The sequence below is a fragment of the Perognathus longimembris genome, chromosome 1 (genome assembly GCF_023159225.1).
Source record: "Perognathus longimembris pacificus isolate PPM17 chromosome 1, ASM2315922v1, whole genome shotgun sequence".
Classification (NCBI taxonomy): Eukaryota; Metazoa; Chordata; class Mammalia; order Rodentia; family Heteromyidae; genus Perognathus; species Perognathus longimembris.
The window spans coordinates 87,564,297-87,578,847 of NC_063161.1; the positions used below are offsets into that span (position 1 = coordinate 87,564,297).

Below are 14,551 nucleotides of genomic sequence, written 5' to 3' on the forward strand. Positions count from 1 at the left end.
CTAGCTTAGAACTTTGATTCTCAGACCTCAGGCTCCTCAGTAGCTAAAATTACAGGCTTGAGTCACTAGCATACTACCCACATCCCCTTTTTGGGTAGTACTGAGGACCAAATGCAAGGCCTTGTGCTTGCTAGGCAAGTGCTCTAAAGTGCTCTACCATTTGTGCTATGCCTTCAGCCTCTTCTGCATTGGATATTTTAGAGATAGGGTCTTTTTTTTTTGCCTGGACTGTTCTAGGCTGCAATCTTACTTGTGCTTTGTCCCATCATTGGGGATGGCAGGGAAGTGCCACTGCCATTGTTAGAAATGGAGTCTTGAAATTTTCTTTCTTTCTTTCTTTCTTTTTTTTTTTTGCCCAGGCTGACCTTGACCATAAGTTCTGCTGGGCCTGGCAAGTGCACAGATCTTCAGCATATAGTCTGATCACTTCTGACATCTGCTCAGTACTGGTACAAGGTGCAGATGTATTCTATCGCCCCAGCATGTTCCCTGGGCTTCTTACTCCATTTTCCTTACCTTTGAAAGGAGATAGTTGGTTGTTCTTTGAGTGAAAAGTAAAAATATGACACACACACGCACACGCACAAAACAACTCCCAGTAATGCTAATAGTTGGTTGAGTGTGAGAAGAGAAATAATTGCACAGTTGTTTATTTTGTTTCTAACCACTTGTCTCCCTGTGTTTGTAATGTACATAATTTTGTTTGCATCTGTGGTGCTCTGGGTAAGACAAACAGGCCAAGGTCAGGTGAGTAGGACGCTTGGCTGCCACTTACTGGCTTTTTGAGCTTTCTCAGTGCCCTCCATCTGTACCTAGGTCATAATATCTACCAGCACTACGTCTTCTATGGGTACAAGAATTTGCTAGTGGCCTTTACCCACCATGTGGTCCCAACTCCTTGAACTGAAAAATGCCCATTTAGACCTATGGGTTTATTGTGTTGGCTGAGTACTTGTAGCTGTGATTACTCTTACACAACCTTTTCCTTTTCTTGTGGTTTTCATGGATGTAGATATTAGAGATTAGACCCAGTCAAATGTTCTGCCATTAAGTTACATGCTTGCCTTAAAATTTTTGACCCAGTCCTGGGGCTTGAACTCAGGGCCTAGGTGCTATCTCTTTTTAGTTTTTTTAGTCAAGGTTGGTGCTGTTCCATTTGAGCCACAACTCTCCTTCCAGTGGGTTTTTTGTTGTTATTCATTTGTTTTACTGCTTAATCATTGATAAGAGTCTCATGAGCTGTTCTGCCTGGTCTAGTTTCGAACTGTGACCCTCAGATCTCAGCCTCCTGAGTAGTTAGAATTATAGGTGTGAGCCACTGTCACCCAGCATAATTGTCTTCTTTTTTAAATTTTAGTTTTTAAATTTTTTGTCAGCTGTGGGCTTGAACTAAGAACTTGGGTGCTTTCCCTGAGCTCTTTTTGCTCAAGGCTAGCACTGTACCACTTTGAGCCACAGCTCTACTTCCAGTATTCTGGTGGTTAATTAACGATAAGAGTCTCATAGGCTTTCTTGCTTGGGTTGGCCTTGAGCTGTTATCCTCAGATCTCAGCCTCCTGAGTAGCTAGGATTATAAGTAAAAGCCACCAGCACCCAGTATAATTGCCTTTTAATATGTACCCAGCACTGCCCTTTGGCTTTCCATGAACAAACAAGTACAAAATGAGAGGAAAAAGTTAAGTTTTGAGAACACATATTGCTGAGGGTGAAAATGTGAGGACAAGACATTGTTGGCTTCCTTCTTCTACATAAGGAAGGAAAGACAGCACCTTGGCTTGAAACCCAGACATAAGGACTGTTGTGGTAGCGTTGGATGGAGATAGAAGACATGATCACAGGGCCAGTGCATATTGTCCTTCATCCACAGAATACCAGATGTTTGGTAGTGGCCACAATGCTATATTAGCTATAAGAAAATTGGAGTAGGGCTGGGGATATAGCCTAGTGGCAAGAGTGCCTGCCTCGGATACACGAGGCCCTAGGTTCGATTCCCCAGCACCACATATACAGAAAAACGGCCAGAAGCGGCGCTGTGGCTCAAGTGGCAGAGTGCTAGCCTTGAGCGGGAAGAAGCCAGGGACAGTGCTCAGGCCCTGAGTCCAAGGCCCAGGACTGGCCAAAAAAAAAAAAAAGAAAATTGGAGTAGATTTTTATGGTCATGCTTTTCAACTTTGTGAGCTCAAGACATGCTTTTGAACTTGGTGAACTCAAGAAAGTAGGGCTTAATCTAGGCAGCCTTATTTTCCTGCCTAACTTACTGGGCTATAGGGAGCCTTGTTTTTTTCATAACTATAATTTTTTCAAGGCCTACAGCAGTTCCGTATGTTGGTGAAATTTGTATTGTCTTGATTCGCACACAGATTTGTAAGTCTGTACTTTTCTAACAGCTCATTGTAAAATAAGAGAAGTTGAGGGTAATGTGCTATGTCAGACTATGTGTATTAGGAAAGGCTGTGAAACTAACTCCGGTGCCTGCAGAAGGAGACTTTGTGTCCCTGAGATTGAGTTGTAGACCTAAAGGACTGTCTAGTACTGCATGACATGATTGGTTTAAGGATTAGCAAACTGTTGGGTTATTTTTGTCCTTTGCCTGTAGCTGTCAGCTATCTAGGGGATGGATTGTAGAATGTGAAGTTTAAGAGGATGAGGTTAGCCTCTTATTTTTATGAGCATGCAGCTAATCCCTGGAAAAGCCCATCAATAACCCAGCTGTAAGTTTCTTTATAAAACAAATTCACCCTAGGAGAATAATGCATATCCTGTTACCAAGCCGAGAAGACTAAATAGCTGCAACAAACATGGGTCTTCTAAGTCCACTAGCAGATTTAGTGACCTTCCTTGGGCTGTAATTCTTACAGCCCAACCCTTTATTAAATTTCCTTAGGGAAGAAACAGTAGTGAAAGGAAGTTGATCTTTATGCCTGCTCTTTTTCCTTTGGTTAAGTTGTTTTCCTTTTTTCCCCCACTGAGAGTACAAGGTGTCTAACAAGTGCAAAGCTTAGCAACAGTGTCCAGATTCTTCCTGTTAAGTCCTTGTGCCTTTTAGTCATTAGTAAAGTTGCTGATGCGCTGTTAACTTACATGTGCTGTGTATGTGTGTGTGTGTGTGTGTGTGTGTGTGTGTGTGTGTGTGTATTGGTGTTGGTGGTGGTAGTACTTTTTTGTGCTGATACTAGGGCTTGATCTCAAGGCCTCTTGCTCTCACTTGGCTTTTTCCCCTGCCTATCATTGGTACTCTGTCACTTGAGTCACAGTTCTACTTCCAGGTTTTTGCTGGCTAATTGTAGCTAAGGGTCTCATAGAGTTTCATGCCCAGATCCTGGCTTGGAACTGCAACCCTCAGATCTCAACCTCCTGAGTAGCTAGGAGTACTGGCGCCCAGCTTTATTTATGCTTAACTTTTTGAGCAACAGGCATCATATTTTCTAAAGTAGCCTGTACCCTTTTAAATCTCCATACTAGTTTATAAAAATTCCAGTTGCTCAGACTAGAGGCATCATTTAAGTGGTGTAGAGCACCAGCCAGGAGCAAGAAAGCAAACTGAAAGCCCTAGTACAGGCACAAAAGAAACAAGAAAGGACTTGAGCTTGCTGGGCATGCACCCTCCTGAGCCACAACTTGCCTAGCACTCCTCCCTGTCTGCTTTTTTATTCTAGTATGGTATCACCTTGTGGATTTATTTAACTTGCATTTTCCTCCTAGCCAAAGATGGCTTTTAAATACATCATGGTTTCTGCACAAAGATTACTTTCAAAAACATTTAAATTCAGGCCTTTAAGCTCTAGACCTCTGATCTCCATCAGATTCTGAGGGTCTTTGAACAAAGGTGGAGTAAGTAGGACAATGATTGTGCAGGAAGAGTAGGCCTGGCTAGTTTAGCTGAAATGTAGAACTGATCTCAATTTCTTGAAGATGTAGCTTCTTTGTGCCTTGCTTGCCTCCGTGTATCATTTTCTTTTACTTTTTAGTTTCACTTAGAATATAACTAACAAATAGAAACTGTATGCTTAATTAAGGTGTACAGCTTGATGTTTTGATTAAATGTGATCATGACATGGTTTACCAAAGTAAGCCTGTTAACATGTTCATCGCCTTGCTGTAGTGGTGTGTGTGTGTGTGTGGGGGGGGGGTGTATGTGTTGAGAACACAGACGCGAATTTCAAGTACAAAATACGTTATTACCTATCATAATACTATATATGAGCTTTCTAGAACTTACTCATCTTGTATAAACTATAATTTTGCATTTTGGCCACCATCTTCCCATTTTTCTGCATCAGTGGCCATTATGCTTTACTCTGTACTTTAATTTTAAGACTGACATGAACAGGGAGATCATGGAGTATGTCCTTTTTGAATCTGTCTTAATATCCTCCAGATTCATCCATGTTGTCACAAAACAATGGTGGGATTTCCTGCTTTTTGTTTACATGTATGAGTGCACACACACACACATACATACATACACACACACGTATATACTAGAGTTTCACAAGCTGGCCTTTCTCTTCTGCCTCAACCTCCCAAATAATGGAATCATAGGTGTGTGCTGCTATGTCTGGCCCATTTCCTGCTTTTTAAGGATTGAGTACTCTTTGTGCATATGTACACATTTTCTTTATCCACTTTCTTGGTGTATTCTTGAATGTTTCTCTTTCTTGATTCTTGTCAGTAATGTTAAAGCGAACCCGGGGATACATAATTTCATTTTCTTTAAATATGTGGCCAGAAATGGATTATAGGGAAGTTGTATTTTTAATTTGCTGAGGAACTTGCATCGTGTTTACCAGCTTCTTTGCTCAAAGCATCATTGTACAGGTTTTGTACACCCTGGTCTTCTGATAATAGCCATAATAACAGGTGTGAAGCCTTACCTCATTGTGGTTTTGATTTGTATTTCCTTGATGACTGTGATGTTGAGCATTCTTCATCTACTAACTGGTCATTTATATGTCTTTTGAGAAATATCTGTTTAGGCCTTTCATCCTTTTATTTAGTTGAATCATTGTAGCTTTTAAAAATATTTTTTTCTTTTTTTCTTTTTTCCTTTTCCTGTTGTGCTCAGATGGATGGTTTGCAAGTGTTTTCTCCCATCTGTCGGCAGCCCAGGCATTCCTGTATTTAGCTGAGGTCTTTTCAGCACATTGTTACAGTATTTTTTATTATTGTTTTCAAGTGGCTGGAGAATTCTTGGCCCCAGCAAGCAGTTTTCTCCCTGTTTATCACCCTTGGCCCTCTTCTGGAGAGAGGCCATTCACATAATGGGAGGTTTTCAGATAACTCCTGGAGTAGAGTCCTTGATGTTGCAGTTGCCAGAGGGCCTTTCCCACTTGTTTATGCAGCATACCATTTTCTTTCTCCTGCAGGCTCCCAAGATAAGAACTGAGTGCTTTACAGAACAGGCAAATAGCACAAGCCAAGGAAGAGTGATGTGGAGAGAACTGTCAACAAGGCTACTTTTCACATTTTTGTCCCCTTTTAAAAGTGTTTACATACTGAGTGCTATAAATGCCACTTACTTGTCACTCAGCATTGGAGATTCCTCTTGGTGGTATGGTTTTAGGTCTGGTTGAGTTCAGTGTGCAATTTTGGTAACCTAATTTTTCCTGGGGTTTTCGGGGTACATTAAAGTTTTGGACCATATTGATTCAAAGGCTGGTGGCATGGAGCTCAGCATGTGATGTGGGCATGGGTACTGACTTCTGTCCTGGTTCTTTTTTCCTCCCTTGTATAGACCTCCCTGTGGTGATGAGGCACATGCTACACCTGTGTTTTAGAAACAAGAAGTGTGGCAATTGCCCCACCATTGCATTACAGCCCTGTACATATAAACAGCAGAGTCCGTTCCATTATGGTAACATAATTGACCCATGCTGCACCAAGTAAAATGTGAATTAAAATTCGAAGTGCGTGGCCGTTATTTGACATGGATGAGGTTGCTTTATTCCTTGTGGGTTTTCAGTATCATTAACTCAGGGTTTGGTGTTTGCTTTTCTTGTCTCACTCTGGGCCAATTCAAATTGTTTCCCTTTACAGCAAGTGCATTTATCTATCCTCAAGCCTCGCATCAGAACATTATGTGAAAGTTCCCAATGTAGCTCTTTCCTAGATTGTTTAATTTTCAACTTGTTATTGGGATCAGCTTTAGAAAGCAGATGTTCATTTTTTTGAGTTGTGACAAGGGACTTGGATGGCGATGAAGGGACAGTCAATGCTTGAATGTTGAAACGTATTTTTATTTTTTAAATAGCAATTTGGCAAGTCACTTGGCATTCATGAACATGCATTCTGATGCACTGGGACAGGATTCCAGCTCCAATCGTGACTACAGTTTCTCAGCTTAGCACTGTTGACATTTTTGGGCTCAGTGATTCTCTAGTGGAGAGCTTTTCTGAGCATGGCAGGATGTTTAACATCGTCCTTGGCCTCAACCCACTAGATGCCAGTAGACTCCCCTCCCACCCCCGTTTGTGACAGCTACAAATGTCTCTAGACAGTGCCAAGTGTCCCTGGCAAATTGCTCTCTTTGAGAACCACTAGTCTAGATTGATAGCCTGAGGAATCAGCAATACTGCTGAAAAACATAACTGCTCATCAAAATGTCTTTGCTTTTGCCACATTTTGCCTTTTTTTTTTTTTTTTTTTTTTTTTTTTTGCATTTTGAACCTAGGGCCCTGTGAGCTGCTAAAAATTTCTCTTCCAATAGCTTTTTATGCACAACTTTGCTTATGCTGTGCAAATCTACTAGCATGAACTGTTAAAAACCAGAGTTTCCTAATTTTAAACTAATGGCTATAAAGGCTGAATTTCCCCCATCCTTGCCATCATTGTGAGATTTTAGTCTGTAGAAAACAGATGCCTGTACATCCCATTTGACACCAGTTTCCCCTTTGTGCTAAAATAAATAAACTTTTTTTTTTTTGTGCCAATACTGGGTTGAACTCAAGGCCTCAAGTTCTTGCCTAGCTGTTTTTGCTCAAGGCAGCACTTGAGTCACAGCTCCACTTTCAGTTTTTAGCTGGTTAATTGGTGATAAGAGTCTGGGCATTTTCTGTCTGGGCTGGCTTTGAACCATGATCCTCAGATCTCAGCCTCCTGAGTAGCCAGGATTACAGATATGAGCCACTAGTGCCTGGCAAGATTTGCTTAAAAAAAAAAAAAAAAAGGGAGAAGAAAATCCTTCAAGATTCCTGAGCTAAGAGTGGTAGAACTCAAATCCCAGGTACCTCTGACAATGAGACAGCGAGCTCCTTTTCAGATGACCTGGAGAGCTAGCAGAAGGGGCGCTCCCTGGGACCAGTTAGGCTGCTAAATGTTCCCATTGATGGTTATTAGTGTAACTGTTGGTTTTAACCACACTTCACAGCTGTGATGGAACCCCATGGTTATATAAACACAGCCCCTCCCTCTCCCAGTTCATCTTACTGAAAGCTAACCTGGAATTATTTTTTTTGGGGGGGGGGGGGAATCTCTACTTCCTCTTGTGTACAGATACAACTTGAATATGCATTTGCTCCCACCTGAGTTACCACCTCTGCAGTAGCTCTTCTGATGGTTCCATTCTGGGTATTTTGGGGGGAGTGGAGGATGCCAGGAGAGGTGGAAGAGGGGTATCATCCACCCTGTCGTTAAGTCCCTTCCCCTCTGCTTAGCCTCTCTCATCTTCCTTTAATCAGTGCCGTGCTTAATTACCCACTGCACTTGGTTGTGTATGCATCAGTGCGTTTTCCCCCCTAGAAGCCGGACATAGCTCCTGCTCCCCAAGTAATGATAGTAATTGCTGGTAGGGCAGACCTGTTCCTCATCCTTCTCCAAGCACATTTCTTATGGCAGGTGTCTAGTTCCTAATTAAGTGCTAATGAGCATGCCTAGTGGACCGTGATGCTGCTTCCAGCTTTTTCAGTTTTATGTCTCACTATTGCCGAGCTATTAAAAGGTGACAGAGCAAGAATTAGTGTCTTTGGGATGACAGGAAGGTGATTTTTACAGGTGAAAAAATCGTTAGTATGATCTCAAATGGTGAATGAGTAGTTTATAAATACATTTGGAGGAATACCATTAATGCTCTCTGCTCTGACCTTCCCATCCCCTCCTTTTCCATTAGCTGCCCTAATTACAACTGGGCTCCCTTGGGAAAGAATAGAACTTTGAAAAAGAAGGTGGACTCCCCAAGTTTTTAACAGTGCTAGGAAAGGTGGAAATTTTACTGCAAAATTAGAGCAATTCCTAATTTCTGATTTTGTCGGGGGGGGGGGACAGTGGGAATGTGCATGCATACATGCCTTTATTGGGGCTTGAACTCAGGGTCTGAGTGCTATTTCTAAGTTTTTTTTTCCCCCTTTAGGCTAGAGCTCTACACTTTTGGTTTTTTGGTGGTTAATAGGAGAGTCTCACAGATTTCCTTCATGAGCTGGCTCCAAACTGCAACCCTCCAATATCAACTAAATAGCTAGGATTACAGGCAAGAGTCTCCAGCACTTAGCTCTGAGTTTTGTTTTTCAATAACTGTTCTGGAGCTTGGGTGCTGTTGCTGAACGTTTTTGCTGAAGGCTAGCACTCTACCACTTGAGCCTCAGCTCCCCTTCTGGCTTTCCCCCCCCTGTTTAATTGGAGATAAGAGTCTCAAGATTGGCTTTGAACCATGACCCTCAGATCTCAACCTCCTGAGCTAGGGTTACAGGCGTGAGCCACTGGTGCTCATTTCAGCTTTGATTTTTAACATGGTACTTTCTCGTGCTTTTGAGGGTACTTTGAGCATATTTGGGATTCAGTTAAAAACAGTGACCTAGGTAGAAATTACTAAAGGTCTGATGTGAAGATTTAAAATATTCAGAACACACAAAGAGGTAATAAATCAAAAGAATAATTAAGTCCAAGGGAAGTAAGCACAGATCAGCCTAAGAATTTTCCAACATTGAACTTTAGGATTGAGCTTTAATTGTTCTTACTGTCTCATCAAAAATGAGCTTTATGTTGATGGCTGAAGTACATCCAGAATTGTAGTGAGGGGACATTTCCAGCTTACTTTCTCATTGTGTACTACATGCTTTTAACTATAATATATGAGAACAGTGGTGCTGTTCAATGTGAGCAGATTTATAACTGCTAGAATGGGTTTAAGTGGTGTCTGAGCAACATACTGGAAACTTGGGCCTAGACTTCTGCCCTGATTGGTGTCTCACGGATTTAATGGAAAGTACTTTCCTTGTCAGGGTTTTTGTTTTGTTTTGTTTTGTTTTGTTTTTTGGTGCTGGTATTATGTCTTGAACTCAGTGACTGGGTACTACTGCCCCTTAGCATTTTGGCTCAAAGCTGGCACTCTGTTCCTTAAGCCAAAGCTCTCCCTCTGGCTTTTTAGTGGCTAATTGGAGATAAGAGCCTCATAGACTTGAATGTGTGGGCTGGCTTTGAACCATGATCCTCAGATCTCAGTCTCTGGCATCTATCTAGGATTATAGACATAATCCACGGGTACCCAGCTACATCATATTACTGTGGTACAACAAAGCAAGAAGACAGGGTGAGATAGTCACCAGATAATCAGACTGCGTCAAGGAGTGGTTACTGAATCATAGTATGCCCATCACCAGCTCCACCTCCCTCAAAAGAAAACAAAACACTTGCCCGCTTCAAAATCAGAATGAGCCTTAGAATCTTCAATTTAATGATTTACTGGATTTCATCACCCAGAGGCACTTCAGAAAGATGCAGCTCCAGTCTACTGGGAACAAGTTACTGCTGAAAATGGCAGTATAGATCTGAGATAAGATTTTGGAGGGGTGGGGTGGGATAGATAACTTGATGGATAAAAGCTTTTGATGAACCAAAGGAACTAATCTAATTTTTCCCCTTTTTTTCCCCCTCCTCCTGTCTCTGTGTTTTCTCCCTTACATGTGTTTCACCTCATGTTTTTTGCATTCTCTCTCATCACGTTTTTTCCCCCTGGATACTGTCTTGGCCATCACCACCTCCTCCTTTCCTTCCTCCTCCTCTTCCTGTGTCACCACTGCCAACAGCAGCAGCAGTTGCAAGCTCAGCATCTGTCTCATGGCCATGGACCCCCCGTGCCCCTCACGCCTCACCCTTCAGGACTTCAGCCTCCTGGCATCCCACCCCTCGGGGGCAGTGCCAGTCTTCTTGCACTGTCTAGTGCTCTGAGTGGGCAGTCTCACTTGGCAATAAAAGATGACAAGAAGCACCATGATGCAGAACACCACAGAGGTGAGAGGCCGGGCAAGCCAGATTAGGACTTTGCCCTCATACCCAGACAGTACTGCAGAGTTGTGTGCATCGCTAACGAAAGCCCCAACCCATACAGACAGCAAACAATGAGATGAGAGGAACTGTCGAAAAGCTTTCCACTGACACACACTTCACCCTGCAAGTGCACAGGGGTGGCTGTGGGCATCTGTAGATTTCTCCATCTCGTTAGATCGCAGGCATCCTTGACATCTTGGCAACTGCCTAGTTAATGCCAGTGGCCTGTGCCGTATTATGGAAAACTGTTAACTGCTTAATTGGGTAATTTTCAAAGAAAGTAATGTTGTTAAATGGGGCGAAATAAGAAGTTAAAATTTGAAAGCGAGTGTGTTCAAATGAAAGGTTTGATAATTGCATCTGTTACTACTTAGTTTCATAGGCTTTAATTCTAGTATGCATTAAATATTGGGCAAAATTGCACTTGACTAATTTTTTTGGAGAAAAGTAATTTATTCTGTCAAGAAATAAAAAAATAGGCATTGTGTATGGTTAAACTGTAAATCTTATGTTTACAAAATACTGTAATTTTCAGGAAATCACTGTATTAGGAATGTGCAATGACTTATATAAATAAAAGCCATTTTTAAACCTGTTTGGGGCTTGTGTTCTAATTATTCCCCCCTTTTTTTTATTTCTGTTCTTGCCTCTGTGTCTGAACGGGCATGTCTGTGCGTTTCTTGGTAACCTCGGAAGCAGACAGAGAGCCGGGCACAGTAAGTACTCAAGCACCTGTTGTACACAAACACGGACACTCTCACCCCCATCCCCCGACACAATAGCACCCCCTTCACACACAGCACCACCCCAAGCTGCCCATTTCTCAGTGAATTGGGTTTTTCCTTTTGTCTTCTTCTAAAAGCTTTTTTTTTGGAGCTGGTCCTAGGGCTTGAACTCAAGGCCTGGGCCTCATCTGTTTTTTTGTTTATTTTTCGCTCAAGGCTAGCTCTCTACCATCTGAGTCATAAACTCATTTTTGGCTTCTTGGAAATAGTCTCATGAATTTTCCTGCCCATGCTGGCTTTGAGCCATGATCCTCAGGTCTCTGTCTCCTGAGTAGCTAGGATTACAGGTATAAATCACCAGCTTCTCGTCAAACTTTTATTTATTTATTCATTCATTCATTCATTCATTCATTCATTTATTGCCTGTCCTGGGACTTGAAGTTAGGGCCTGGGCATGCCTGTCCCTGAACTTCCTTTGCTCGAGGCTAGCTCTCTACCACCTGAGCCACTGCCCCACTTCCCACCTTTTCTGAGTAGTTTATTGGAGATTAAAGAGTCTCACACTTTGTTACCTGGGCTGGCTTTGAATCATGATCCTTAGATTTCAGCTTCCTGAGTAGCTAGGATTAAAGGCATGATCATGCCACCTGTGCCAGGATAGAATTTTTTTTTCTTTTTGATTTTTTTCCCCTCTGTTTATAAAACAGAAGTGCATGATCAGAAGTGCATGATTTAAAGGTGAAACTGTTTGCTGCAATGACTTAGTTGGAAGTAGCACTTTGATCAGTGTGCACCCCTGATGGACCACTTTAAAAATGTGCTTGTCATTACACACTGAGTCCTGGATGCATAGAGTTTAAAAGACCAGGGAGTCTGAACTTTAAGTCTGCATTTCTGGGTAGAGTCACCATCAGTATGAGAAATTAGCAGCATCTTCATTCTACCTGAACCACTTATTATCTTCTGTGAATGTATCTGAGTTACTAGGCACTCACTATTGTTTACTTTGTATGATTGTTTTCTGAGTGTGAACTAAGACTCAAATTTATTTTAGACCTAAGACTGACCAAATAAAAATGAGGAGAGTCACAGTATGGGTTTGAGAGCCTATCATTTTCTCTGATGCTGTGATTGGGGTAGCCTGTGGACTGAGTATCCATGCTTCTTCTGCCAGGTATCTGTGGGAGGGTTATAGTCAAAGCGCATCTCAAATGTAGAACCAGGAGAGGGAGGCTGACTGGTTCAGCAAGGGTAGTGTCTGTCTGTCTGTCTATCTGTCTATGCTTTTGGAGAGGGTAACGGGGGAGATGCTAGTCCTGGGCTTGAACTCAGGGCCTCTGGGTGCTATGCCTGAGCCTTTGTGTGCAAGGTGAGCATTTTACCACTTGAGCTGCAGTCCCATTTCTGTCTTTTTGGTGGTTCTTTGGAGATAAAGTCTCACAGACCTACCTGCCGGGGCTGGCTTTGAACCTCAATCCTCAAATCTCAGCCTCCTGATTAGAATTACAGGTGTGAGCCTCTGCTAAACTGGCACTCTACTGCTGTGGTATACCTCCAATTCTCCTATTTCTGAATATAATGGTATTTTGGCCAACCTTAAAACATGGCAGAAAGTGAGACACTGCACTTTTATTTTTTACTTATTTTTGCCAGTCCCGGGGCTTGAACTGAGATCCTGGGCACTGTCCTTGAGCTTTTGTTCAAGGCTAGCATTCCACCGTGCCACTTCCACCTTTTTCTGTTTATTTGTTGCTGAGGAATTGAACCCAGGGCTTCATGCGTGCTAGGCAAGCCACATTCCCAGCCTGAGACACTGAACTTTTAAATCATTGCAACTTTTATTGGTGGGGGAGGAGCAGTTTGGGATTGAACCTTGGGCTCTGTGCAGGCTAGATAGCACTCCAGCATGGAACTGCCTCAGCCCTGATACTTTTGTGTTAGGGATTTGAGGGAAAGAGACAAATCTTAGCAGTTTGGAACTTTGGGGTGGGAAGGGGGTGCTTCCCTACTCTGCCTTCTGTGTAGCATACTAGGTCTTTGCAACAAATGCTGGTGATGCTAGAAGTGTTAATGTTAATGATAATGTTAAAGCAAGAAGTAGTTCGTTTTTAAGTTCACCTGAGTTTTCTCTGAAGTGTGTTGTGTGGCAGGACAAGGGGCAAAGTTAAAGTTAACCCCTCCCCACCAGAACAAATACAAGTAAGTCAACTGGCTTGGCTTTATAGATAAGACCTTTTATATTTTGCTGTTTCAATATCCCTATGGGTTATCATGTGTTCTGCCATGTTCATTCAGTAAAGTACCCCCCCCCCCAAAAAAAAATCTAACCCTGCACCAGAAAGCAGCACAGGAGACAATGTGGGCCAAGCTGGTGCTGCATGTTGCTTATTTTTAAAACTTACTTACTTTTTACTTTTACTTGTTCTAGAGCTGAAAAACAAGTCCTAGTGTTCATTCAGCTAGAATGCCCAGGCCAGTATTTGACTACCTTGGCCACACCTTGAGTCTGGCTTTGTTTGTAAATTGAAGACATTATCCCATGGATTTTTCTCCTTTCCTCCTCCTCCTTCTATCTCTTCCTTCCTCCTTCCCTCCCTCCTCCCTTCTGTGTGTGTGTGTGTATGTATGTGTTTATATGTAAGAGAGAGACAGGTTTGAACTAGAGTCTCATGCACGAGGGGTAAGCTTTCTCCCCCTGAACTATGTCTGTTTGCTTGTTTTTGGAGATGGAATGGGGTGGGGGCAGTGTCTCACTTTGTAGCCTAGGTTGGCTTCAAACTTGTGATCTTCCTTTCTTAGACTCTCAAGAGCTGAGACTACACCCAGTGGAACTTAATTTCTAACTCTTCCCTTGCACTTCTTTACACTGTAAGTGGCTATGTTCGATCACTGTGTATAAAGCGATGTACCGCTCTACAGTTAGCGGTTTGAAGACACACAGGTAAAACCTTTTTCTTAGAGAACCAATGAAGATGGTTAAAGAAACAAACGAAAGGCATAAAACTAGCTCAAGTTGTGTGACACCTTTACACCACAGTGTAGCAGTGATGGCGTAGCGTGGTACACAGTGTGTCAGGCTGTTAGAGGTGTTATTCATTTGTATGGGTCTTAGTTCTGAAGGTTTGCAATGACCTTATTTGTGTTGGTGCTCAAAAATGTGTGCAAGTACTTAATTCATTGGGAAAGTAAGGGTAGAGGAAGGGAGGGTGATCGGTTGTAACCTTGAAAAAAATACACACCAGTTCTTGAATTTCAGACAATTCTGGATTGTTTCTAAGTCCGTTAGAATTAGCAGCTAGTGTAGTTGACAGTTGGATTCACTGCATAACTCAGTTCAGGAAATAAAAGAAATCGTGATGTGTGTATTATTGGCTTGTATTCTTTTCTGTTTCAGAGTTTTGACAAGCTTTAGTGATCAGTTCATATTTGCAGAAGTAAGCATGCATATTATATTTCCTGTCTAATTATTGTGGAAAACTCTTGGGTGGTGATGATACAAATTGGGAGAACCATAATTATAACCTAAACATTAATTTGGTCTGTAATGAGGAGTTAAATCGTTGACTCCT

General features: G+C 42.2%; 1 protein-coding gene across 11 annotated transcripts in view; it reads left to right on the top strand.

Annotated features, from left to right (window-relative positions):
• The window catches only part of Tle1 (TLE family member 1, transcriptional corepressor), a 103,893-nt gene that overhangs the window by 39,655 nt on the left and 49,687 nt on the right, over positions 1-14,551 (top strand). For 4 of the 11 annotated variants that reach the window (XM_048331804.1, XM_048331883.1, XM_048331822.1 and 1 more), the window contains exons 7-8: positions 10,017-10,221; positions 10,954-10,973. In XM_048331804.1, the coding sequence (XP_048187761.1) occupies positions 10,017-10,221; positions 10,954-10,973 (225 nt within the window). The remainder of the gene's footprint in view (positions 1-10,016; positions 10,222-10,953; positions 10,974-14,551) is intronic. The other 7 variants (XM_048331813.1, XM_048331831.1, XM_048331891.1 and 4 more) reach the window with 3 other exon arrangements.